The 27106-nt window shown below is 35.9% G+C and overlaps 1 protein-coding gene across 5 annotated transcripts in view; it reads left to right on the top strand.

Moving 5' to 3' along the window:
- BRD10 (bromodomain containing 10) overlaps positions 1–27106 on the top strand; it is a 104735-nt gene that overhangs the window by 29684 nt on the left and 47945 nt on the right. For 4 of the 5 annotated variants that reach the window (XM_030877146.3, XM_060300912.2, XM_030877145.3 and 1 more), the window contains one exon: positions 23111–24528. In XM_030877146.3, the coding sequence (XP_030733006.1) occupies positions 23111–24528 (1418 nt within the window). Of the gene's footprint in view, positions 1–10825; positions 10883–23110; positions 24529–27106 lie in introns of those variants that run through there. The other variant, XM_060300913.2, reaches the window with a different exon arrangement.

The raw sequence follows: 27106 nt of genomic DNA, 5'->3' as shown, positions 1-27106 counted from the left end.
ATAGAGCTTTAGAATAGAATCACAGACCTTTAAAGTTTAAAATTAGGAGAAACTCCAGAGACTGTGTAGTTCAAAATGACATATAGGTTCACTTCTGCCAGTCCTCCATTGGTATTAATTTCCTGGATAACTATGCTTACTCTGGATTCATCAGGAAAGAATGTTGTGCTCAATTAGTGTTACCTTCTAGGGTCTGGGAGCATAGAGATGGATGACACATCTGTAATTTTTTTTTAATAGCAAGAGACTAGGGCCCAGAGAGGTAAGTGATTACTGAAAAAAGACTGGTGATTTTTTTTTTTTTTTTTTTTTGCTGTATGCGGGCCTCTCACTGTTGTGGCCTCTCCCGTTGCGGAGCACAGGCTCCGGACGCGCAGGCTCAGTGGCCATGGCTCACAGGCCTAGCCGCTCCGTGGCATGTGGGATCTTCCCAGACCGGGGCACGAACCCATGTCCCCTGCATCGGCAGGCGGACTCTCAACCACTGCGCCACCAGGGAAGCCCCAGACTGGTGATTTTTATACTAAATCATATCTCAAACTATGTTAGGAGTGATTGCTGACCTAATAGGGAACTACTAATGCTACTCAAAGGCAATTTATAATATATTGTTGCTCCTCTTATAGTAATAAATTTAGCTTGCTTTGATATTTGTAGGATTAAAATTCAACCTTGAGACTTTCTACCACCATACTTTTTAATAGTAGTGGTTAATTGGGAACTCACTGTGAAATACTTTTTTTTTTTCTATAGAGCCTCATAGAACTACTTATGCTATAGGAAAGAGGGTTTTATGGAAGGGGATAAGGATTAATCTGACAGTAGTATGTAATACATTGGAATAGAGAGGAATTGAAGAAAAGCAAAGCTTGTAGGAAGAAGGCTGTAGTAGTCTAGACCTCCACTACTGGTAACCAGAAATAGGGAGAAGGTCAGATTGTTCTGGGAACAATCAACAGTACTTAGTACCTTCCTTGACATGGGGGAACAAAGGAAGAGACAAAGAGGAGTCAGGAGGTAGTTGTAATAATAGCAATAAGAAGAAAATTAAAAAGAATGGTTAACATTTATTGAGCAGGACTATTTGCCAGGTTTAGCTCTGAGCACCTTGTATGTATGTATTCAGCATTTGTCCGGAGGCACAGAGACATTAAGTAACTTACCCAAAGCCAGGCAATTTTTGAGTGGTAAATTTAAGACTGGAACCCAGGCAGTTTGGTTATAAAGCTTGTGCTCCTAAGCAGCATGCTGTCCCTGTGACTTAAATATGATGGAATCAGCAAAGAAAATAAAAAAGCTTTGAGTCCATGGTGTGGAGAAAGATCAGTGAACTGCAGTTTTTAATAAGTTGTTTGAAGTGATGAGGGAAGCATTTAAGCAATTAAGTAGAAATGGCTAGTAAGAAACTAGAGATATGACTGAATCTTTTTCTTTTCTCCAATTTTACATATATTTATCTGTGTCCTGTGCTTAACATCAAATAAACATAGGTGAATAAGACATGGGAAAAAATCCTTCATTAAATGTCTAGTGACTATGATAATTTACTATGAATTAAACTTTCTCTTTGAGTACAGTGTTAACCTTTTCTTTTTTAATTAGAAATATTTTAAGCACGGAACAACGAATAAATACAATTGTAATAAAGGCCTAGATGCCCACTACCCAGCAATTTTTAAACAAAATAAGCATAGTTTTAATCAAGATTTTCTGTATTTTTCTTCTGTCCTCAGGAGAAACCACTTTCCAGACTTTATCATTCCCATGTATTTTATTATTAAATTTAAAGAATTCTCTTATATATTCTGGATACAAGTCCTTTGCTAGCTATGTATATGCGTTGTGGATATTTTCTCCCAGTCTGTGGCCTGCCTTTTCATTTTCAGTGTTTTTTGAGGAAGAGAAAATTTCATGCTTTTGATGCAATTGTAAATCATTTTAAAATTCAGTTATATTTTGTTGCTAACATACAGAAATACATTTGATTTTTTTAAATTGATTTACAATGTTGTGATAGTTTCAGGTGTATACAGGTCTGTTTTTTAACATTCTTTTTTTTTAACATCTTTATTGGAGTATAATTGGTAACAATGGTGTGTTAGTTTCTGCTTTATAACAAAGTGAATCAGCTATACATATACATATATCCCCATATCTCTTGCATCTCCCTCCCTCCCACCCTCCCTATCCCACCTCTCTAAGTGGTCACAAGCACTGAGCTGATCTCCCTGTGCTATGCGGCTGCTTCCCACTAGCTAGCTGTTTTACATTTGGTAGTGTATATATGTCCATGCCACTCTTTCACTTTGTCTCAGCTTACCCTTCCCCCTCCCCATGTCCTCAAGTCCATTCTCTAGTAGGTCTGCGTCTTTATTCCCGTCCTGCCCCTAGGTTCTTCAGGACCATTTTTGTTTTTTAGATTCTATATATATTTGTTAGCATATGGTATTTGTTTTTCTCGTTTTGACTTACTTCACTCTGTATGACAGACTCTAAGTCCATCCACCTCACTACAAATAACTCAATTTCGTTTCTTTTTTATGGCTGAGTAATATTCCATTGTATATATGTGCCACATTTTATTTATCCGTTCATTTGTCGATGGACACTTAGGTTGCTTCCATGTCCTGGCTATTGTAAATACTGCTGCAATGAACATTTTGGTACATGACTCTTTTTGAATTATGGTTTTCTCAGGGTATATGCCCAGTAGTGGGATTGCTGGGTCATATGGTAGTTCTATTTTTAGTTTTTTAAGGAACCTCCATACTGTTTTCCATAGTGGCTGTATCAGTTTCCATTCCCACCAACAGTGCAAGAGGGTTCCCTTTTCTCCACACCCTCTCCAGCATTTATTGTTTGTAGAACTTTTGATGATGGCCATTCTGACTGGTGTGAGGTGATACCTCATTGTAGTTTTGATTTGCATTTCTCTAATGATTAATGATGTTGAGCATTCTTTCATGTGTTTGTTGGCAATCTGTATATCTTCTTTGGAGAAATGTCTATTTAGGTCTTCTGCCCATTTTTGGATTGGGTTCTTTGTTTTTTTGATACTGAGCTGCATGAGCTGCTTGTAAGTTTTGGAGATTAATCCTTTGTCAGTTGCTTCATTTGCAAATATTTTCTCCCATTCTGAGGGTTCTCTTTTGGTCTTGTTTATGGTTTCCTTTGCTGTGCAAAAGCTTTTAAGTTTCATTAGGTCCCATTTATTTATTTTTGTTTTTATTTCCATTTCTCTAGGAGGTGGGTCAGAAAGGATCTTGCTGTGATTGATGTCATAGAGTGTTCTGCCTATGTTTTCCTCTAAGACTTTGATAGTGTCTGGCCTTACATTTAGGTCTTTAATCCATTTTGAGTTTATTTTTGTGTAGGGTGTTAGCAAGTGTTCTAATTTTATTCTTTTACATGTAGTTGCCCAGTTTTCCCAGCACCACTTATTGAAGAGGCTTTTCTCCATTGTATATTCTTGTCTCCTTTATCAAAAATAAGGTGACTGTATGTGCGTGGGTTTATCTCTGGGCTTTCTATCCTGTTCCTTTGATCTATATTTCTGTTTTTGTGCCAGTACCATACTGTCTTGATTACTGTAGCTTTGTCGAATAGTCTGAAGTCAGGGAGGCTGATTCCTCCAGCTCTGTTTTTCTTTCTCAAGATTGCTTTGGCTATTCAGGGTCTTTTGTGTTTCCACACAAATTGTGCAATTTTTTGTTCTAGTTCTGTGAAAAATGCCATTGGTAGTTTGATAGGGATTGCATTTAATCTGTAGATTGCTTTGGGTAGTATAGTCATTTTCACAATGTTGATTCTTCCAATCCAAGAACATGGTATATCTCTCCATTTATTTGTATCATCTTTACTTTCTTTCATCAGTGTCTTATAGTTTTCTGCATACAGGTCTTTTGCCTCCTTAGGTAGGTTTTTTCCTAGGTATTTTATTCTTTTTGTTGCAGTGGTAAATGAGAGTGTGCCCTTAATTTCACTTTTGGATTTTTCATCATTAGTGTATAGGAATGCCAGAGATTTCTGTGCATTAATTTTGTATCCTAGTACTTTACCAAATTCATTGATTAGCTCTAGTAGTTTTCTGGTAACATCTTTAGGATTCTCTATGTATAGTATCATGTCATCTGCAGACAGTGACAGCTTTACTTCTTCTTTTCCGATTTGGATTCCTTTTATTTCTTTTTCTTCTCTGATTGCTGTAGCTAAAGCTTCCAAAACAATGTTGAATAATAGTGGTGAGAGTGGGCAGCCTTGTCGTGTTCCTGATCCTAGTAGAAATGGTTTCAGTTTTTCACCATTGAGGATGATGTTGGCTGTGGGTTTGTCATATATGACCTTTATTATGTTGAGGTAAGTTCCTTCTGTGCCTACTTTCTGGAGGGTTTTTATCATAAATGGGTGTTGAATTTTGTCAAAAGCTTTTTCTGCATCTATTGAGATGATCATATGTTTTTCTTCCTCAGTTTGTTAATATGGTGTATCACATTGATTGATTTTTGCATGTTGAAGAATCCTTTATATAAATGTCAACTTTCTGTTTTCACTCAACATTATGTGTCTGAGATTTAACTGTGTTGAATTATTTCATTCTAGTTTATTTCACGTGCTAGTATATAATATTACATTATCTGACTGTGTTACAGTTTATCCATTTACCTGATAAGATGCACATTTTGGATTATTTCTAGTGTTTTGTTATTATGGAATGCTGCAGTAAACATTGATGTATGTGTCTTCTTTAAGGATGGAGATACAGATAGATGTGTGTGTATGTGTTCATTCTACTTTGTTTTTAATTTTATTTTTCTTCTTTATGTTTTGACTCACTCAACCCATTTTTCCCACTTCCCACCCTCCTCCTCTGGCAACCACCCATCTGTTCTTTTTTTTTAAGATTCCACATATAAGAGAGATCATACAGTTTTATCATTCTGTGTCTGACTTTTTTCACGTAGTGTAATGGCCTCAAGGTCCATCCACATTGTCACAAATGGCAATATTTCCTTCTATTTTGTGGCTGACTAATACTCCATTGTGTATATATACCTCATTTTCTTTATCCATTCATCCATTAGATTGTTTTTATATCTTGGCTGTTGTATATAAGGTTGCAGTAAACATGGGGGTACATATTTTCAAGTTAGTATTTTTATTTTCTTCAGATAAATGCCCGGAAGTGGAATTGCTGGATTATATTGTAGTTCTATTTTTAATTTTTTGAGGAGCTGTCATACGGTTTTCCATAGTGGCTGCACCAGTTTACATTCCCAACAGTGCTCAAGGGTTCCCTTTTCTCCACATCCTCACCAGTACTTCTTATTTTTTGTCTTTCTGATAATGGTCATTCTGAAGGTGTGAGGTGGTATCTCATTGTGGTTCTAATTTGCATTTCCCTGATGATTAGTGATGTTGAGCATCTTTTCATATACCTGTAGGCCATCTGTGTGTCTTTGGAAAAATGTATATTCAGATCTGTCCATTTTTTAATCAAATTGTTGGTTTTTTGCTATTGGATTGTATCAGTTTTTTTATATATTTTGGATTTTAGCCTCTTACCAGATACATGATTTGCAAATATTTTCTCCCATTCAGTAGGTTGCCTTTTCATTTTGTTGATGGCTTCCTTTGCTGTACAGAGCTTTTAAGTATGATGCAGTCACACGAAGTTATTTTAGCTTTTGTTGCTTTTGCTTTTGTTGTCAGATTCCAAAAATCTTTACCAAGACCTATGTCAAGGAGTTTACTGCTTATCTTTTTCTTCTAGGAGCTTTATGGTATAAGGTCTTATGTTCAAGTCTTTGATCCATTTAAGTTAATTAATTGTTGTATATATTGTAAGAGAGCCATCAAATTTCATTCTTTTGCATGTAGCTGTCCAGTTTTCCCAACACCATTTATTGAAGAGATTGTCCTTTCCCCATTGTATATTCTTGGCTCCTTTGTCATAAATTAATTGACTGTATATGCATGGGTTTATTTGTGGGCTGTCTGTTCCTTTCCATCGATCTGTGTGTCTGTTTTTATGCCAGTACGCTACTGTTTTGATTACTGTGGATTTGTAGCATCATTTGAAGTCAGGGAGCAGGGTCCTTCCAGCTTTCTTTGGTCTTTCACCTCCTGGGTACTTCATTCTTTTTGATTCAATTGTATATTCATTCTGCTTTTAATCTTATGGTCATGGCAGATTCTTCAACGTTTTTTGGAGTGTTGCTACACTAATATATTCTTCTTAAAGTTGTTGTGAGGAGGTTATATTGATAAAGTAGTTACCATCATTACTGATAAAGTAGTTACCATCATTATTGGTTTTGTTTTTAAAAATTAATTATTTTTTAGGTGTGTTGGGTCTTTGTTGCTGTGCACGGGCTTTCTCTAGTTGCAGCAAGTGGGGGCTGCTCTTCATTGCCATGTGGGCTTCTCATTGCGGTGGCTTCTCTTGTTGCAGAGCACAGGCTCTAGGTGCGCGGGCTTCAGTAGTTGTAGCATGTGGGCTCAGTAGTTGTGGCTCGTGGGCTTTAGAGCACAGGCTCAGTTGCTCTGTGGCACGTGGGATCTTCCCAGACTAGGGCTTGAGCCCATGTCCCCTGCGTTGGCAGGCAGATTCTTAACCACTGTGCCATCAGGGAAGCCCTCCCTCAGTCTTAAGTGCCATCATTGTCCAATATTTTAGTTCTTTCTGGTTCTTAACTGTCCAGCTGTTGCCACAGTTCAAGTTTTTATCCAAGAGTCTATCCTTTTCTCATGTTATATTTTCTTCATAAGTCATCTCATCCATTCCCATACCACCTATATACAGAAGACTCAGATATATGTCTCTTGCCCAAACTTCTCTAAGTTTGAGACCTAATTGCATATTTAACATGTCTCTGGATGTAGTATCTATCACTGACAGTATCATTGTCTCTCATCTATCAGGAAACAGGTGGCACATTCAAAATGAGAAAATTCAAGGAGGGTTTATTTCAAAAGAGATTGGATTATAGCTGAACATTAAGACATGAGGCTGTTAACCAGGGTGAGCAAGAGGGTGTAGTTACTGGTACCCATGAGAGGATTACAAACAAGAGGCTATTGAGATGATACCTTGTGTTGAAGGACACAACTCCCCCCCTTTTATTTAAGTCCATTTATAAAACTTTTATTCCACTTATATGAACTTAATACATGTGTTCTTAACAATTATGCTTGTATTGTTCATGAAAATTTAGCAAGACATTAAACAAGACAGCCATCAGCTCAGGTTATTTCCCTATTAACTATTTTTACAGCACATGCATGTTAGGTAAATACCAAAAACCTCACAGAGAGGAAGCCAAGGGAATAAAGTACTTTACCCTACTTTTCCCTACTTCCCTGTCTTTATCTGGTCCTTGCCAGGGCTCCCTCAACTAAACCTAAGGAAAGCTAGTTTATGACGTTGCCTGCTGATACAGTTAAACTACACAGTGAAGGGTAGAGAATAGATCTGCAGGCAAACAAAAGATATTTGCTATAGATATCTTCTTCAAATTGATTACATCAAAAATTAATTATGAAAGCATAATGCTTACACCTAAAATTTGATCTCACTGTAGTGCTCCCTATCTTTATGAATGGCACCAGTATCTATTAGATTATTTAAATTAGAAACCTAGGATTCATCCAGGACATCTTCCTTTCCCTTATACACAAATCAAATTCATCCCCAAATGTTGACAGTTTTATTTCCTAATCTCTCTTGAATTTGCTACCCTCTATCTTCTCTGCCTTCATCCAGTTCCTTAATCTCTCACTTAGGCTACTATAATCTTTTCTTAATTGGTGAAACAGTTGTCCTCCTTCCATTCTGTTTTTCACATTAAAGCTAGAATGAACTTTTCCAAATGCAAATTTGATCATGCCACTTACCTTTTCCCATTACTTACACCTCCCCAAAACAAAGCAAGTCAAGTACACACACGAACTTTAATGGCTTAATATAGTTTATAAGACCCTGCTTTTACCTTTTGGCCTCACCCTATCTCTCTAATCTCATCATATGCCTTTTTTCCCCACATTTCTTGCTATCCTTGCCACACCTGCCTTCTTTTTCTGTCTTCAGTACCAAGAGAGCGTTAACTTTATGTGCATCCGAATTTAGAGTTTACATAAAAACACATGTAAAATGTATCAGGAATAGTGAGACTTTTTCTTTTAACCTTCGTTTTCTAAATTTTCTAAAATAAGCATGCTTTTCTTTTATAATTGAAAATATGACAAGTATTAAAATTTATAAAGTGCCCCATAACTAGTGAGATAGACTGAGTCTTTTAAATGTCTTTTGAGCCTCTCACAAGATTTGTTTTAAGTCCTTAGAAGGAAAATGTGACATTTAGTCATCAACATGTGGTATGATACATGGGAGTGCTAAACAAAGCCTCCCTCTCTATGTACAATTAATTTATCATAATCTATCATGATAATTTTATCAATCTATCAATTCTATCGATCTAATATCCTCTCGAGAGCTAGTCAGAGACTAGCTGAGAATATAGCTACTGTAAAATTTGGTCTGGAAGGGGCTTTGAAAACATCATAAAGAAAGGTCAGATTGGAAGACAGGGAAGATTGCAAGGATCATATGATTACAGTAGTTGTGCTTAAGACCTGGGCGTAAGCTTCTCTCTTTTTTTGTTTTGTTTTTTGATTAAAACTTTTGGCATAAGAAGTGAGAAAGTAAAGTTTTCCTCCTGCTAATTAGCTTTAAACAACTTTTTATATCAGAAATTCAAGTTGGCAGCAAGCTGAATAATTCCAGTCCATAGTATAATATGGTAATACTTCAGTTAACTGATGGGCATCTGATAATTTTTAGGTGACCATCTGGACAGACATAAACCTAAGAGTAAACTATTTTAAAAAATCTTTTAAGTCCAACAGTTAGGTCTCTGATTTGTGATCTATTCCAATTAAAGGAAGGGAATCCCTACTCTATATTTTAATTTTTATACAGTAGGTAGTCTCCCTTTTTTGTACAGTATATGCCGTACAAACCATGGTTTCTTAAATCAGATTGCAAAAATCCAAAATCCTGGCATTCCTATACTACTATCTTTATTTACCTGGATGCATTGGAAACCAGTGCAAAGGAGATGGCAGATGATATGTGTTGAACAGAAAGGAATAAACATTGAGTAAGGCTTGGTAGTCTGGCTGTCTTCAGGTAAATGCTGTTAGGGCAGCAGCCTATCTTGAGGCCGATTAGTGTACAGAGGCACTGTTGATTTAGAAGACAGCAACAGTACAAGTCAAAGTTCTGGGAAAATTGAGTGAAAGGGCTGGTTAATGTGTAGTTGCTGGAGGGAACTCCCTGGCAGTCCGGTGGTTAGGACTCCACACTTCCGCTGCAGGGGTTCCGGGTTCGATCCCTGATCAGGGAACTAAGATCATGCAATCTGCGTGGTGCAGCCAAAAAAAAAAAAAAAAAAAAGTGTAGTTGCTGGAATAGTCTTTAAGCTACTCATGACCACTGCATTTTGTTTATAATGGTGACACTGAGCCATTAAGGAAAGATTAAATTATATTTTACATACTTTATTTATTAAGCAGGAACATATATAATACATTTTAGATAATATTTTAAAAATAAAATTGTTAAAATTGGAAGTTAGCTCTCCTTAAGTAAATTTCAGTTAATCTGGAATATGACATCATTAGGTAGCAGTTTCAATCATTAATGTCTACTCTAGCCATGTTAAAAATATTGGACCTCTTCACCATTCTTTTTTTGCAAAACTATTTGGATTACTAGAAATAGTGTGCATGCTTTTGTACTCATTTCACATGTTTGTCTAAACTTACTGGTATTTTATTGATTTGGAAATCATTGGAGTTAAAGTAAAAATGTTTTCTACATTTTTGTGAATTAAAAGCTGTGGGCCTTCCCTGGTGGCGCAGTGGTTGAGAGTCCGCCTGCCGATGCAGGGGACACGGATTCGTGCCCCGGTCCGGGAAGATCCCACATGCCGCGGAGTGGCTAGGCCCGTGTGCCATGGCCGCTGAGCCTGCGCGTCCGGAGCCTGTGCTCCGCAATGGGAGAGGCCACAACAGTGAGAGGCCCGCATACCGAAAAAAGAAGGAAAAAAAAAAAAAAGCTATGACTTATGATTAAGTGATTTATTTTCAAATTCTCTATAACACAAAATAACAATGACTTAATGAAGTAGACATTTGTCATTTGTGACCACCCAGCATTTTTGAAGAGCTGCCCAACATTTTGGTAATTTCCCATGTTGTAAGTCCTGACTTCCCAAAGCAGATGCCAGAAAATTTATATTCTCATACCCACTCATAGCTAAGGTAGAGGCCTGTGACCAGTCACGCTCTTCTCACTTGAAATTGCTTGGGACCAACATGAGGTGGCAGTCTTGGGCAGGGAAGTTAATCTTTTGGCAAAGGTGGTGGTAGGAGCTTCTAGTTGTTCTAGCTTCCTAGTATCAGAAATGCTAAGTAGTAGTGGAAGTCTAGTTTTTTCTGGAGAAGCTCTCAAAGTGTGGTTGGGATTCATATCTTCATATCTATTAAGTTTGGCTCTGTTACCCTTAACAGAGCTTAATTCCTTCTCTACTTTAGCTAGAAGAGATTCTGTTGTTGGTAGCTAAGTAAGAAGCTTGACTGAACACTTAATATGAATGGTTGGTTTTCCTAAAATATAATATTGTATATTGCTCATTTTAGAAAATGTAAATAAATGTCATGCTTTCCTTTTTCATGCTACCACTTTACATACTGTGTTGTATTGTTTTTTCAGTTAATGGATTATTTTGGATTACAACTTCTGTATATGTTTCTTACTAGATTGTAAACTCTTATTTAAGAGTGTGGTCCATGCTTTCACCTCTTTGTATTCTCACACATGGTAAGCATTCGATAAACTTTATAAAACTAGTAAAGTTAGGATACTTTAAAACATAATTTTCTTTTGTAAAGCTGTTCACTTGTTAGTGATGTTCTTACCAAGTTATACCTGACCAAAATAACCTTAGGCACAGCTTCTGTTCGTATTTTACACAGTAACAGGTAAACATTCTTGAAGCCAGTAAGGAGCAACCTCAAAAATGAGAACTTGTCCAGGAAAAAAAAAATTGGGGAACACTTTTTTGTTGTTCATTTGGTGATGTTTACTTTTACTTCCAGTTTTATTGAGAAATGATTGATATACATCACTGTATAAGTTTAAGATGTACAGCATGATGGTTTGACTTACATATATTGTGAAATGATTACCACAGTAGATTTAATTATACTGACCATCTCATATAGATGTAATAAAAAGAAAAGAGGGACTTCCCTGGTGGCTCAGTGGTTAAGAATCCACTTGCCAATGCAGGGGACACGGGTTCGATCCCCGGTCCAGGAAGATCCCACATGCCGAGAAGCAACTAAGCCTGTGCGCCACAACTACTGAGCCCGCATGCCTAGAGCCCCTGATCCACAACCAGAGAAGCCACTGCAATGAGAAGCAAACACACCACAACGAAGAGTAGCCCCTGCTCGCTGCAACTAGAGAAAGCCCGTGCGCAGCAACGGAGACCCAATGCAGCCAAAAATAAATAAATAAAATAAATTTATTAAAAAAAAATTTCTCCTTGCAATGAGAACTATTAGGATCTACTTTCTTACTTTCCTATAACCGTTTTTTTTTTCATTAGTGAATGTGGATTTTATAACTATCCTCAGGCATTCATATAGCATTGCCCCAATACTGAAGGCTTAATTTTTCAAGCTAACATTTTAGAAACATGTAGCACTCTATCTGATTTTAGTACAGCACTTCAGAACAAATTTTTAAATTGAGAATAATTTTGAAAGCTCTTTTTTATTTGTCCTTGTGAGCAGAGTGTGGTTTTCTTCAGCATTTTGTAATACAGTGGTTTTTTTAATGTTTTAATTATATTTTAAGTGTTTGACTAAGTTTTTTTAAATTGGCAGGTTATAGACGTTAACTCTAGAGCTCTTTGGCAAGCTCCCATTCTGTATATACCATACTGCTGAGGATTGGGACAGAGACTCACAGCTCTACGTCTAAAGGATTATTCTGTGTTACGCTGGCCTACACCAGACCAATCTTTGTTTCTCTTTCTCCTGCCTCTTCGGTACTCATGGTCTAAGGCTAGAATCCATCATTCTCCCATGAAGGGTTTAGTTTATAGGGAACAGAAGAGTGAGTAGCAGCCCTTGAGTAACTCAGGCAATGTCCACATTTGGCAGCATCATACCCCAACTAAGTCATGGCCTTTCCAGGCACCTGAGCCAACACAATTTGTGAATTACTGCCTAATCTTCCAAGAGTAAGCCAGTTGGTGCTAACTTTGGCCCACCAATGACAAACTGTTTGTATTGCTGGCTCTTACGCTAATCACTGTGTAAGCCTAAGAAAGTTACCTTATCGCCCTTCTATGTCCTTAGTGTCCCCGTCTATAAATTGAATAAATAGTGTCTGAAATTGCCGTATCTCTAGCCTTTATTGGCCAAAGGTTGCTAGCACTGTTTTAGTCAAAACCAAGTCCATAAAAGTGTCTTGGTCTGCTCCAACTTCTCCTTTCATTTTCTTCCCTGAGCACTAGTTGTTACTCTTTCACCTCTACAGAAACAGAGCATGATTGATTGTGACAGGGTTGACCAAAATCAGTTTCTGTGCCAAGCATACTAAATGAATGCACTTTTTGTTGGTTGGTATTCTAACAGATAGTTTTCTATACCAAACTTTTAAACAAGCTCTGAGTTACATTTCATGAGAAATAACTTGAAAACCTTTTCTTTAGTTAACAACAGAATATTGAAGAAATGATTACCCTTCTCAGTATATATAAAGTGCAGAGAAACTCAATTTCATGGTAAACAATATCCATATATCTAACAGGTAAGAAATATAATATCCATAAATCTTTTTGGTATTGGCTCTTTAATATCTCCTGGCTAATATTCTTTTTGAAAAGTTGATTGAAGAATTTTTTTTTATTTCATTGGCTGTATAGTTCAAAAGTTACATAGTACTATTAAGGCTTCTAATTAAAGACAACAGCCTTACTTCAACTCATCTTCTATTTCATGACTCAGAAACATCTACCTTTAACTTTTTAGCCATTTTTTCTAGTAATTATTTACACATTTCTAAATACATGCTGATTGCTAGTTCCTGATTTTTCAGTTTGGCATTATCTGTTGACATCCATCTTTGGAAGATGAGATTTATTTCACTTAAAACTGTTTCCACTCACTTGGAAGTTATATGCTCTATTTCTCTTGTTAATTTTGATCTTTTCTGCCTCATCTGTCTTATATATGATTGATGAATAATTTAGCTCTATCTCATTTTTTACTCGCCGAACTAAACATTATTGTTACTGTTTTTTGTAGTATAATGTTTATTTACCCACATGATTCACAGTTGATTTGTTCTTCAATTCTTTCATCTTAGAACTTCTTTCTGTGATCATTGTTTTCCTGAAGTATATACTACAGAAGTATTTTCTCTGTATCTTGAAATTTGGATAGTTTCTATTACTGTCTCCAAGTTCACCAATCTTTTCTTCTGCTATGTCTAATTTGCCATTAGTCCCATTCAGTATATTTTCATCTCAGACATTGTAGTTTTCATCTCTAAAAGTTCAATTTGGGTCTATTTTATATCTCCCATGTCTCTACTTAACTTTTTGACCATATATATTACAGTTTCAATAACTACTCTAATGGCCTTATTTGCTAATCCTAACATTTGTTTCATTTCTGGGTCAGTTTTGAGTGATTGATTTTTATCTTCTCATTATGGACCATGTGTTTCTGCTTTGTTGTATGCCTAGTATTTTGGTTTGGATGCCAAACATTGTGAGTTTTATCTTGGTGGGTGCCGGATATTTTTATATTTCTGTGAATCTCCTAGAGCTTTTTTTCTGGAATGCAGTTAATTACTTGGAAGCAGTTTGGTCATTTTGGGTCTTTTATGATTTGTTACTTGGGTCCAGAACAGTGCTCAGTCTAGAGCTAATTATTCTCTACTACCAATGCAAGACCTTTCTGAGTATTCTATCCAACATCCCATGAATTATGAGTTTTTCCAGTGTGGCTTGTGGGAATAGACATTATATTTTCTAATCTTTTGGATGTTTTCCCCCACCTAGTTTTGGGTTGTTTCCTTACATGCATACACTAGTCAGTGCTCTGAATATTTGAGGGGGACTCTGTACATCTTTGCTGTTCTCACTTTATGCAGCTCTCTCTTCTTTAGTATTATGTCCTATAGACTTTAGCTGCCTTGGTGTCTCTGGATTCTTGACTTCTTCTCAACTCAGGGAGTCTGCTAGGCTCTACCTGGGTTCCCCCTCCTGCATCATGGCCTGAAAATTCTCTCAAAGCAGTAACTGCAACAGTTGTTGGGCTCATCTTCTCTATTTCCCGTCTCTCTGAGATCACTGTCCTTTGCTTGATGTTTAGATTCTTACAGACCATTGTTTTATCTATTTTGTCAGGATTTTTATGGTTGGTTCAGGTAGGAGAGTAAATGTGATTCCTTGTTACTTCAGGTGGAAGCAGAAGACACTTTAGAAGTTTTTACTTTACTTAGAATGAGTTCTGCTTTTTGTCTAAATGAAAATGACTTTAATTTATCCTCATCCGTGAATGATAGTTGTTTCTGGTTTATTTTGTTGCTATTGAGAAATCTCTCAATCTTTTTGTGATTGTTGTATATGTAAGCTGTCATTTTCCCCCCTGACTGCTTGTAAGACTTTTTTTTGTCTTTGATGTTTTATTATTTTATTATGATATGCCCAAGTGTGGTTCTCTTAATTTACTTTCTTGGGCTTTTTGAATTGGGGATTTGTGTCCTTTATCATTTCTAGGAAATTCTCAGCCATTATCTCTTCAAATATTGCCATCATCACCACTCCCCTACCCCTCTTCTGTATTCTTATTTCTGGAGCTCCAACTGGGTGTTTGTTAGACTTTAATCTGTCCTCCCTCTTTTACTTCTTTAACATGCCTGTTTTATACTTTGTTTCATTAACTGAAATTTTCGAGATGAATTCTTGTGAAGGCTTTAGGACCCCGATTTTTCTATGTAGGGAAGTTTTTTTTCTTTTGGTTATTTTGGGGGGTTTTTTGGGCGGGGGGTTGCCACACTGCATGGCATGCGGAATCTTAGTTCTCTGCCCAGGGATCAAACCCGTGCCCGCTGCAGTGGAAGCTCAGAGTCTTAACCACTGGACCACCAGGGAAGTCGCATATGTGGGAAAGATTTTGAAGTGTGTAGTTTCTTTAATAGATAACAGGATTATTCAGATCTTTGTTCTTCTTATGTCACTTTTGTTAGTTTGTGTTTTTCAAAAAACTTACCTGTTTCATTTAAATTGTCTCTTGGCATAAAGTTTCTTTATATATATGATATCTTTATATCATCTGTATCTGTAGAATCTCCAGGATGTGCCCATTTTCATTTCTGGTATTGGTTTTGTGTATGTGTATGTTTGTTTTCTTCATCAGTATTGCCAAGGGTTTATTAATTTTAATAATGTTTCCAAAAAACCAACTTTCGAATTTAATGATTTTTCTATTGTATATTTGTTTTATATTTCATTGATTTCTGCTCTTTATTTCCTTCTTTCAGCTTTGGGGCTTTGATTTGCTGTTCTTTTCTAGTTTTTTTTCTTTTAATGAACACGTATGTTTGATTTTCAACTTTCCTTCTTTTCTAAATATACATTCTTAACTATAAATGTCCCTCAAAGTACTGCTTTAGTTACATACACCCCACCACTTTTAATTATTATATATTTTCCTTCCATATTTCCATCTCTACTCATTTGCATGTTTAAAGTCTGTTATTTTAGTACCTACCCTAGAAACTTTCATATGCATAATTAACTTATTAAAGCCTAATCAATATTTTTACCATTTTCCTGATTAATACAAGGACCTTGGAACACTTTTAACTGTAATCATTTCTCACCCAGCTTATTTGTTATTGTTGTAATGTATTTTAATTCTATCTTGTCTTCTTTTTAAACTCCACAAAACATTTTTATCATTATTTTATGCCCTGTCTATATAGATACAGCTATATATTACCACTTTTTTGCTCTTTTCCCATCTCTGATCATCAGGTAAGGATCATTGACCTTTATTCCATTTGAAGTAAGTCCTTTAGCATTTCCTTTGGATGAGGTTCTGTTCATCACAAATATGGAGTTTTTGTTTGAAAATATCTTTATGTTTGTCTTCATTTTTGAAAGATATTTTTGCTGCGAATGGATATTTACATTGATAGTATTTTTAATATTAATTAATTAATTAATTAATATTTGGCTGCATTGAGTATTCATTTCTGCAGATGGGCTTTCTCTAGTTGTGGCAAGAGGAGGCTACTCTTCGTTGTGGTGTGTGGGCTTCTCACTACAGTAGCTTGTCTTTGTTGTGGAGAACGGGCTCTAGGCACGCGGGCTTTAGTAGTTGTGGCATGCGGGCTCAGTAGTTGTGGTGCACAGGCTTAGTTGATCCGCGACATGTGTGATCTTCCCGGAACAGGACTCGAACCCACGTCCCCTGCATTGGCAGGCAGATTCCTAACCACTGCACCACCAGGGAAGTCCCGATAGTTTTTTTTTTAAGTACATTAAAGATATTCCATTGTCTGCTGGCTTCCATTATTTCTGTTGAGATAACTGTAAATCTTTTTTTTCTTTTAATTTCTGTATTTTTCATATTTAGAAGTTTTCTTTAGTTCTTTTTCAAAACTGCTTTGCATTTTAAAATAATCTTTTTCTTTGCCCTTGTTTTCAGTTTCTTTTCACTAGACGTATTTTGCACCTCCTAAATTACCTATGTCTATAGATTTTGGGGGGGTCGTACTTTTTTTCCTATCCCTCAACAGTAACTTATTTCCTTTTATATTTTGGGGTTTTTTTGACTGTGAACTCATTTCTTGTTACTGAATCAGTGTGGGAGTTCCTTAAGATCTAGTTATAAGGTTCATTGCCTCAGAGAATTGATTTTTTTCTGTTCAAGTACCTGACAACAATTTTGACATGAGACCATGTTAAACTTTTTGAGCACCCAGGAAATGTGAATGTGGTCAGTAAATCCACATGAGTCAGCTTACAGTTACAAATTCTTTAAAGAGATTTTATTTTTTCTCCATCCAACACTCCTATTGTGAAGACAGTTTTCCTTTCAGTCCCTTAGTTGGGGCCAGGAGAAGGGACTGTTGTTGCTAGTACACCCTTCTGCTAATTTTGTGGGCTTTTGGAGTCCCAGCTTTGTGCTGGGGAAGCCAGATTCTATCATCCCACAACCACCCCCATTCAGTAAAAAGCTAAAACTCCCCAAAACTATAAGCACTTTTGAAAAAAAAATGAATTTTACCAAAAATCTCTAGTACTGTTTAGATATTTAAATGTAATTAATATACATAAATGCCAAATCACAAATGATAGTTTCTTCATTAGCTTTTTTAATGAACCAGCACTACTTGATTAATTTGTTGTATCTGTAATAATAAGGTAGTTATAGTGTGACCTCTTAGCCAGAAATATAAAAGTAAGTTTCTTCTATAAAATGAAAGTCCTGATATTGCTAAAATAGTATTCTTACTATGTATTTGTTTTAACAGATTACAATATGATAGTACAGAAAAATAGCCAGTGTCAGACACTGTGCCTCGACTTTCATTCAGAGTCCATGAATTAGTCACATCTTTATGTTTTTATACATCTTTTCTAGAGTAAGAGCTCTCACTCTTGAAAATTCAAGAGAAAGAAGTTATTATATTTTCTTCCCCTTGTTGGTGCATTTTAATTTCTCTCCCCAAACCTTATATGCTTTTATTTCTTTAAATACAGCTTTATTGAAATATAATTCACATACCATAGAGTTTACCTATTTAAATATAAAATCCAGCTGTTTTTAGTACATTCACAGAGTTGTGCAACCATCACTGCAGTCAATTTTAGAACGTTTCATCACACCAAAAATAAAGACTAATGGGACTTGCCTGGTGGTCCAGTGATTAAGACTCCATGCTCCCAAAGCAGAGGGCCTGGGTTTGATCCCTGGTCAGGGAACTAGATTCCACATGCTGCAACTAAGAGTTCATATGCCAAAACTAAGATCCAGCGCAGCCTTAAAAAAAAAAAAAAAAAGACTGTGAAGTCACTTCCCATTTCCCCCACCTCCCCAGTCCTTGGAAACCTCTAATCTACTTTCCATCTCTGTTCATTTCTGGACATTTTATGTAAATGGTATTATATAATATGTGGTCTTATGGGTGACTTTTTTTACTTAGTATCATGTTTCAAGGTTCATCCATGTTGTAACATGTATAAGCACTTCATTTTTTTTAATTGCCAAATAATATTCCATTGTACAGATATACCACTTTCTTTTTTTTTTTTTTTTTGGTAGTTTGTCAAATGCTTTTTTTTCTTTAAACATCTTTATTGGAGTATAATTGCTTTACAATGGTGTGTTAGTTTCTGCTGTATAACAAAGTGAATCATTTATACATATCCATATGTCCCCATATCTCTTCCCTCTTGCATCTCCCTCCCTATCCCACCCCTCCAGGTGGTCACAGAGCACCGAGCTGATCTCCCTGTGCTTATGCGGCTGCTTCCCACTAGCTATCTATTTTACATTTGGTAGTGTATATATGTCCATGCCACTCTCTCACTTCGTCCCAGCTTACCCTTCCCACTCCCCGTATCCTCAAGTGCATTCTCTAGTAGGTCTGTGTCTTTATTCCCGTCTTGCCCTTAGGTTCTTCATGACCTTTTTTTTTTTTTCAGATTCCATATGTATGTGTTAGCATGCAGTAGTTGTTTTTCTCTTTCTGACTTACTTCACTCTGTATGACAGACTCTAGGTCCAACCACCTCACTACAAATAACTCAATTTCGTTTTTTTTATGGCTGAGTAATATTCCATTGTATATATGTGCCACATCTTCTTATCCATTCATCTGTGGATGGACACTTAGGTTGCTTCCATGTCCTGGCTATTGTAAATAGAGCTGCAATGAACATTGTGATACATGACTCTTTTTGAATTCTCGTTTTCTTAGGGTATATGCCCAGTAGTGGGATTGCTGAGTCATATGGTAGTTCTATTTTTAATTTCTTAAGGAACCTCCATATTGTTCTCCATAGTGGCTGTATCAATTTCCATTCCCACCAACAGTGCAAGAGGGTTCCCTTTTCTCCACACCCTCTCCAGCATTTATTGTTTGTAGAATTTTTGATGATGGCCATTCTGACTGGTGTGAGATGATACCTCATTGTAGTTTTGATTTGCATTACTCTAATGATTAATGATGTTGAGCATGCTTTCATGTGTTTGTTGGCAATCTGTATATCTTCTTTGGAGAAATGCCTATTTAGGTTTTCTGCCCATTATTAGATTCGGTTGTTTGTTTTTTTGATATTGAGCTGCATGAGCTGCTTGTAAGTTTGGGAGATTAATACTTTGTCAGTTGCTTCATTGGCAAATATTTTCTCCCATTCTGTGGGTTGTCTTTTGGTCTTGTTTATGGTTTCCTTTGCTGTGCAAAAGCTTTTAAGTTTCATTAGGTCCCATTTGTTTCTTGTTTTTATTTCCATTTCTCTAGGAGGTGGGTCAGAAAGGATCTTGCTGCGATTTATGTCATAGAGTGTTCTGCCTATGTTTTCCTCTAAGACTTTGATAGTGTCTGGCCTTACATTTAGGTCTTTAATCCATTTTGAGTTCATTTTTGTGTATGGTGTTAGGGAGTGTTCTAATTTTATTCTTTTACATGTAGCTGTCCAGTTTCCCCAGCACCACTTATTGAAGAGGCTGTCTTTTCTCCATTGTATATTCTTGCCTCCTTTATCAAAGATGAGGTGACCATATATGCATGGGTTTCTCTCTGGGCTTTCTATCCTGTTCCTTTGATCTATATTTCTGTTTTTGTGCCTGTACCATACTGTCTTGATTACTGTAGCTTTGTAGTATAGCCTGAAGTCAGGGAGCCTGATTCCTCCAGGCCCATTTTTCTTTCTCAAGATTGCTTTGGCTATTTGGGGTCTTTTGTGTTTCCATACAAATTGTGAAATTTTTTGTTCTAGTTCTGTGAAAAATGCCATTGGTAGTTTGATAGGGATTGCATTTAATCTGTAGATTGCTTTGGGTAGTATAGTCATTTTCACAATGTTGATTCTTCCAATCCAAGAACATGGTATATCTCTCCATCTGTTTGTATGGTCTTTAATTTCTTTCATCAGTGTCTTATAATTTTCTGCATACAGGTCTTTTGTCTCCTTAGGTAGGTTTATTCCTAGGTATTTTATTCTTTTTGTTGCACTGGTAAATGGGAGTGTTTTCTTAATTACACTTTCAGATTTTTCATCATTAGTGTATAGGAATGCCAGAGATTTCTGTGCATTAATTTTGTATCCTGCTACTTTACCAAATTCATTGATTAGCTCTAGTAGTTTTCTGGTAGCATCTTTAGGATTCTCTATGTATAGTATCATGTCATCTGCAAGCAGTGACAGCTTTACTTCTTCTTTTCCGATTTGGATTCCTTTTATTTCTTTTTCTTCTTTAGCTGTGGCTAAAACTTCCAAAACTATGTTGAATAAGAGTGGTGAGAGTGGGCAACCTTTTCTTGTTCCTGATCTTAGTGGAAATGGTTTCAGTTTTTTACCATTGAGGACGATGTTGGCTGTGGGTTTGTCATATATGGCCTTTATTATGTTGAGGAAAGTTCCTTCTGTGCCTACTTTCTGGAGGGTTTTTATCATAAATGGGTGTAGAATTTTGTTGAAAGCTTTCTCTGCATCTATTGAGATGATCATATGGTTTTTCTTCTTCAATTTGTTAATATGGTGTATCACATTGATTGATTTGCATATATTGAAGAATCTTTGCATTCCTGGGATAAACCCCACTTGATCATGGTGTATGATCCTTTTAATGTGCTGTTGGATTCTGTTTGCTAATATTTTGTTGAGGATTTTTGCATCTGTTCATCAGTGATATTGGCCTTTAGTTTTCTTCCTTTGTGACATCTTTGTCTGGTTTTGGTATCAGGGTGATGGTGGCCTCATAGAATGAGTTTGGGAGTGTTCCCCTCTCTGCTATATTTTGGAAGAGTTTGAGAAGGATAGGTGTTAGCTCTTCTCGAAATGTTTGATAGAATTCACCTGTGAAGCCATCTGGTCCTGGGCTTTTGTTTGTTGGAAGATTTTTAATCACAGTTTCAATTTCAGTGCTTGTGATTTGTCTGTTCATATTTTCTATTTCTTCCTGGTTCTGTCTCTGAAGGTTGTGCATTTCTAAGAATTTGTCCATTTTTTCCAGGTTGTCCATTTTATTGGCATATGGTTGCTTGTAATAATCTCTCATGATCCTTTGTATTTCTGCAGTGTCAGTTGTTACTTCTCCTTTTTCATTTCTAATTTTATTGATTTGAGTCTTTTCCCTTTTGGTTTCTCCCAAAACTAATTGATAAATTGGTTTATCAATTTTGTTTATCTTCTCAAAGAACCAGCTTTTAGTTTTATTGATCTTTGCTATCATTTCCTTAATTTCTTTTTCATTTATTTCTGATCTGATCTTTATGATTTCTTTCTATTTATCCATTCAGCAGTTGATGGATATACAAATACCAAATACATTTGGTAGTTTTACTCTTTGACTATTATGAGTAATGCTACTATGAACATTAATATACAAGTTTTTGTGTGGACATATATTTTCATTTCTCTTGGACATATACCTAGGAGTAGGTTTGCTGCGTCATATGTTTAACCTTCTGAGGACCTGCTAGACTGCCTTTGAAAGTAGCTATATCCTTTACAGTGTATGAAGTTTCCAGTTTCTCCATAGTTTTACCAATAGCTGTTAGTATCTCTCTTACAATAATCATCTCAAGATCATTATCTTAAGAGAGATACCAATTCATGTATTGGTATCGTACTGTGGTTTTGATTTACATTTCTCTAACGGATAATGATGTTGAGCATCTTTTCATCGGCTTATTATTCATTTGTACGTCTTCTTTGGAGAAATATTTACTTTGTCCATTTTTAGTTCGGTTATTTTATCCTTTTATTATTGAGTTATAAGTGTTCTTTTATTTTCTAGATACAGATCTCTCATTAGATACGTGATTTGCAAAAATGTTCTCCCATTCCGTGGTTGTCTTTTCACTTGATGATGTCCTTTAAAAGCACAAACGTTTTTAGTTTTGATGGTGACCACTTTATTTTTTCTTTTGTTGCTGTGCTTTTGGTGCCATATATAAAAACACTTTGCCTAATGCAAGATCACGGAGACTTCTTTTTATCTAATTTAATTTTTTTAATTAAGAAAATTTAAAGCAGTGCCCGTAAAGAACTTTTTAAGGGGAAGAAAGCACTTATAATCTCATCAACATAGGATTCACGTATTTTTGGAATACTGTCATCTCCTTGTTCAGTATTTGCATATTTTCATTATTGCTATTGTTTGTTAAGTACTATATTGTGTTCTGATGTTTTTTGTGTTTATGCATAATATTCATAATTTTAATTTTAAGGCTATATAATATATCCAGCTTATTTCCCAGTTATGTAATACAACTTCTTTATATTTTTATTTTCCTTATACAGAACTCCAGTTAACACTGACAAACACGTAACTTTTTGCTTCTATTGAATTATCTTCTTAGAATAACTTTTTAGGAATGGAATTATCAGGTCAAAGGATGTAAACATGTTTACAGCTCTTACATGACATCATATTACTTCTAGAAAGCACTAAACTGTGCTTTTGTGTAGTAAACATTTTAAAAATGTTTTTCATTTAGTTTGAAGTTGATACACATTGTGAGTTGAACAGTTTTGCCTTGAGTAGCAATGTTAGTGATAATCCTCCATCAGTAAAACTCAGGATCAAGTTATATGTGTATTTCTTCATCTGAAAAAAAAAAATCACAATAGTACATCTAATGGGACACTTTGTACTGATAGTGAAAACTAGAACAGCCAATTGCCTTGTTGACTGAAGATAAATATGACATACTTAAAATTTAGTATTTTATGGTATTCTCTACTTTAAGTAATAATAATATAATTTGTTAAATTTTCTTTAGGCTTCGGGAGCAGGAAAGAAAAGAAGCAGAAGAAGCTAGTCAAAAGGAAGTAGAAGAATGGGAAAGAAAACTTCTAGCTCAAGCAGCTCCAACTTGTATGGAGACCATGTGGGAAATTCCAGCAATCGGGCATTTCCTTTGTTTAGCCCAGCAAATTCTAAATTTGCCAGAAATAGTCTTTTACGAATTGGAACGCTGTCTTCTGATGCCTCAGTGTAACGCTTTTCTATCTAAAATAATGACTTCTCTATTAAGTCCTCCCCATCGCAGACCTACCTTACATCGAAGACCTACTTTGCCTTATAGAACCTGGGAAGCAGCACTGAGACAGAAAGTACAGCAGTGGTACACGGCTGTAGGGCAGACTGAAAATCCCAATAACTGTGCTGAAAAACTTGGGTTGTGTCCTCAGTTTTTTAAAGTTCTTGGAGAAGTTAATCCATTGGAAGAAAAACTTTTTCATGAACTACCTTTCTACCAAAAAGTGTGGTTACTTAAGGGTCTTTGTGACTTTGTGTATGAAACACAGAAGGAAGTTCAAGATGCTGTACTTGGACAGCCTATTCATGAATGCAGGGAAGTTATCCTTGGTTACGATTATTTGGAGAATGCTTATGTACATTTCCCACAGTTCTGTGGTGCAGATGTACGGATTTATAAACAGAGACCTTTTCAAGCCCCAGAATTTCCAGTTCCACCCATTAAAATACAAAGAGTACCTCGGATTAAACTGGAGAAATTGAAGTGTGACTATGTTAGTGCAAGTAATGGAGAACATAGGTGTAGTAGAGAAGGCCTGCCCTCTGCCTTCAGGAAAGAGCAGGAAATTAGTTTTGATCCAACTTGCTGCCCTGCTAAAATGAACTTGGATAATCATGACATTTCTGTTGAAATGGAAGTGAAATCCAACTGTGAAATTAGAATTCGTAGGCCCTGTGAAATGAAAATAACTGATTGCTGTAAAGAAAATTTAGAGAAACCAGGGAGCCCAGGGGAAGTTACTGGCTTTGGAGAGCCTCTCAGTCCAGGTGAAATAAGGTTTATAGAAAATCAGGAAAAATATGGTGAAGCTTCCAGAGTAAAGCCTGAACCCAGTCCATTAAAAGAAAATGCTCTGAAATCTTGCCAAATACATGTAAATGGAAGTCACAGTGATCATCCAGAAATTAACTGCCACAAAGTTGTAAGGGATATTCTATTAGAACAGTCACTGCAGAGCCACAAGAAACTCAAAGTAACTAAAATGAGGGCAAAAAAGAAGAAAAAGAAAAAAAAGAAATTGAAAGATGTTTTGAATGAAAACTTACAAAGAAAGCGCGAAGGTCTTCATTCCCTTGCATTCAAGTCTTACAAACCTGAGATCCAGAATAAGTTATTGATCATCAAAAAGAAAGCAAAACACAAGAAGCACAAATCTGGTAAGCTAACACAAAATGAGTGAGAATTACATTTTAGCATATATCAAGTAGTGCTTTCAATTAGGCATCATGGAAGGCTCTGACTGACAAAATGAAATAACGTGTGTGTGTGTGTGTGTGTGTGTGTGTGTGTGTGTGTGTGTGTATGTATGTTTAAAGGTCAAGTTTTATATTAGTCCCCATAATTAAAACCCAGAGCAGAAGAGGTTTTATATATAATACTAACAACAACAAAATACTGATGTAATACATTTGAATTTAATTCTCAGTTGAGAATCTTTGGGCATTATGTTTTTACATTCTCTGGACCAATTTCTCCATAAGTGATGCTTCCCATCATTTTTAAGAAGTGTTTTTTTCCCCAGGCTAAGGGCAGTACAGTGCAATGGAAGAAGCACTGATATCAAGAGGTATCATTCCCAGAGCTAAAGTGTATAGCAACTAGCTTCTTAAACCAAGGCAAGTTAGATTATTTTTCTGGGTCTTAGTTTTTTCCCACATTATATATTTTTCAACTTCCTGAAAAATTATTTTAGTATATATTTTCATATCCAGAAAAAAATGTGAACTATAAGGGAAAAATTACATCAACTAATAAGATATGAAGCTTTTTTTTTTTACAGGATTTGTAAGTTTGTCTTACACCAGATTTAAGTACTCACTATATTTGCCACAATCCTGTTTGAACAATAACAACAAAAAATCTGATGAATAAAGTCTTCAGTGGTTGTTTGCTCTCTTTTTATAATTACTCAGGTGCTTTTGCTTTTCCTGTTGTTTGCCATTTAATCAATTTATGTCTCAGTTACTAAGAGCATAGATGAGATAAAAGCACATGATCAACTTCATTTATTAACACTAATAAAAAGTTGTTGGATTGGGAAAAACTTGAATAGTTTACTAAAATGAGTTGTGATTTATTGTCATTATTTATGGATTTCAGTTTTTTATTCCTTCCCTCAGTAACAAAGGTAATGAAGATTAGACAGTAATTTGATGAGTTGGCAGATGAGGGAGTGAACTTTGTTTAGCTGATATAGTTGCTTTTATACTTTAGTTATTTAAATCATTAAATACAGTTAAATGTATTTTAAAATGCATATGTAATATATAATTGATAAAGAAGTAGTACAAATTTTACCATCAAGAACAGGCTTGGGCTTCCCTGGTGGCGCAGTGGTTGAGAGTCCACCTGCTGATGCAGGGGACACGGGTCCGTGTGCCGGTCTGGGAAGATCCCACATGCCGCAGATCGACTAGGCCCATGAGCCATGGCCGCTGAGCCTGCGCGTCCGGAGCCTGTGCTCCGCAACAGGAGAGGCCACAACAGTGAGCGGCCTGCATACTGCAAAAAAAAAAAAAAAAACTTAATTTGTTGAACTAAAAATTGCAAAGTGGTCCACATTGACCCAGATGATAAAAAGCTACAGTTTTTTTAAAGTGACTCTCAACAATAAATCCTTTAAATTTTATAAGCAATCCATTAGGCTATATAAATTTAGTTTTACTGATTTGGCAAGTTCTCTTTGAAATGTTAGCCTCTAATATATTAAATAATATTTTAAAATTTAAAAACTGTTTTCAATTCCAAAGCATGTAGTATTGTTTTATTAATACCATTATCACCTAAAAGCTTTTAAGTGTTCATTTATGACCTACTATTCATGTGTTGAAAAGTAATTATGGCTTATGATGATTTATAAAATAAAATAGATATTGATGTAGCTCCTATACAGATTATACCAGTAGCAGAATAAAAATATTAACTCCTAAGGATTGAATTAAAAGGAGTTTGTACTGTAAGCAAATAAAGTGTTGCTTCATTTTTAAAATGGAAGTTCAGAGTGTTTGTAGATCAGAGAAAAAATTTGTGGGAGTTGCATGTCTAGTTCTAGACAAGTGGGTGAATAAAACTCAGAAGCAAATTCAGTGAGTACGGTTCATGCTCTCTGAGGCTGTTTGTTGGGAAGAGAAGGCTTATAGGAATGAAGTAGAAGAAAATAATGGCACTCGCCTATACACTTTCTCATTTTATCTTCAGGGCAAATTTTGGAAAGTCAGTTTTCAGTGGCACAAATACTAGGATCTGGCTAATACAGTTTCCTTCTCCCTTGTTAGTACTGAGTAAGCATAGGCCAATTCTTTAGTTTCTTCACTAAACTTCTTACTGGCATAACAGTACTACGTAAAATGATATAACAACAACAAAACATCTGTTTTACGTCTTTCTGTACACTTGTCTATCTGAGGCTTTGCCCTGAGGTTTTTTTATTAGGTATATGACATTGTGGCCTTTTATAGTTAGGGGCATACCCTAATCCAGTGTTTCCTTTCTTACTCCTTTTAAAAGTGAGCTTCATGGTCACAGGTTTGGGAAATATTCCTCTTACAGATTCACATTGTGCATTAGTACAGGTCCACAGTGCATCTTACAAAACTCTTGTACCAGATGTGTTTTGGAATTCAGAAATCTTCAGATTTTAGAAGGGTATTATGATATATATAATGTTTATTAAATAACATCCCCAGTGGAGCTTAGGGCAGCCCGTGTAATCAAATGTATAATTTCTACAGAAAA

Source organism: Globicephala melas, chromosome 6, assembly GCF_963455315.2.
Source record: "Globicephala melas chromosome 6, mGloMel1.2, whole genome shotgun sequence".
NCBI lineage: Eukaryota > Metazoa > Chordata > Mammalia > Artiodactyla > Delphinidae > Globicephala > Globicephala melas.
Note: the sequence above shows the minus strand (reverse complement) of the source record. Positions and strands in the feature narration are given on the sequence as shown.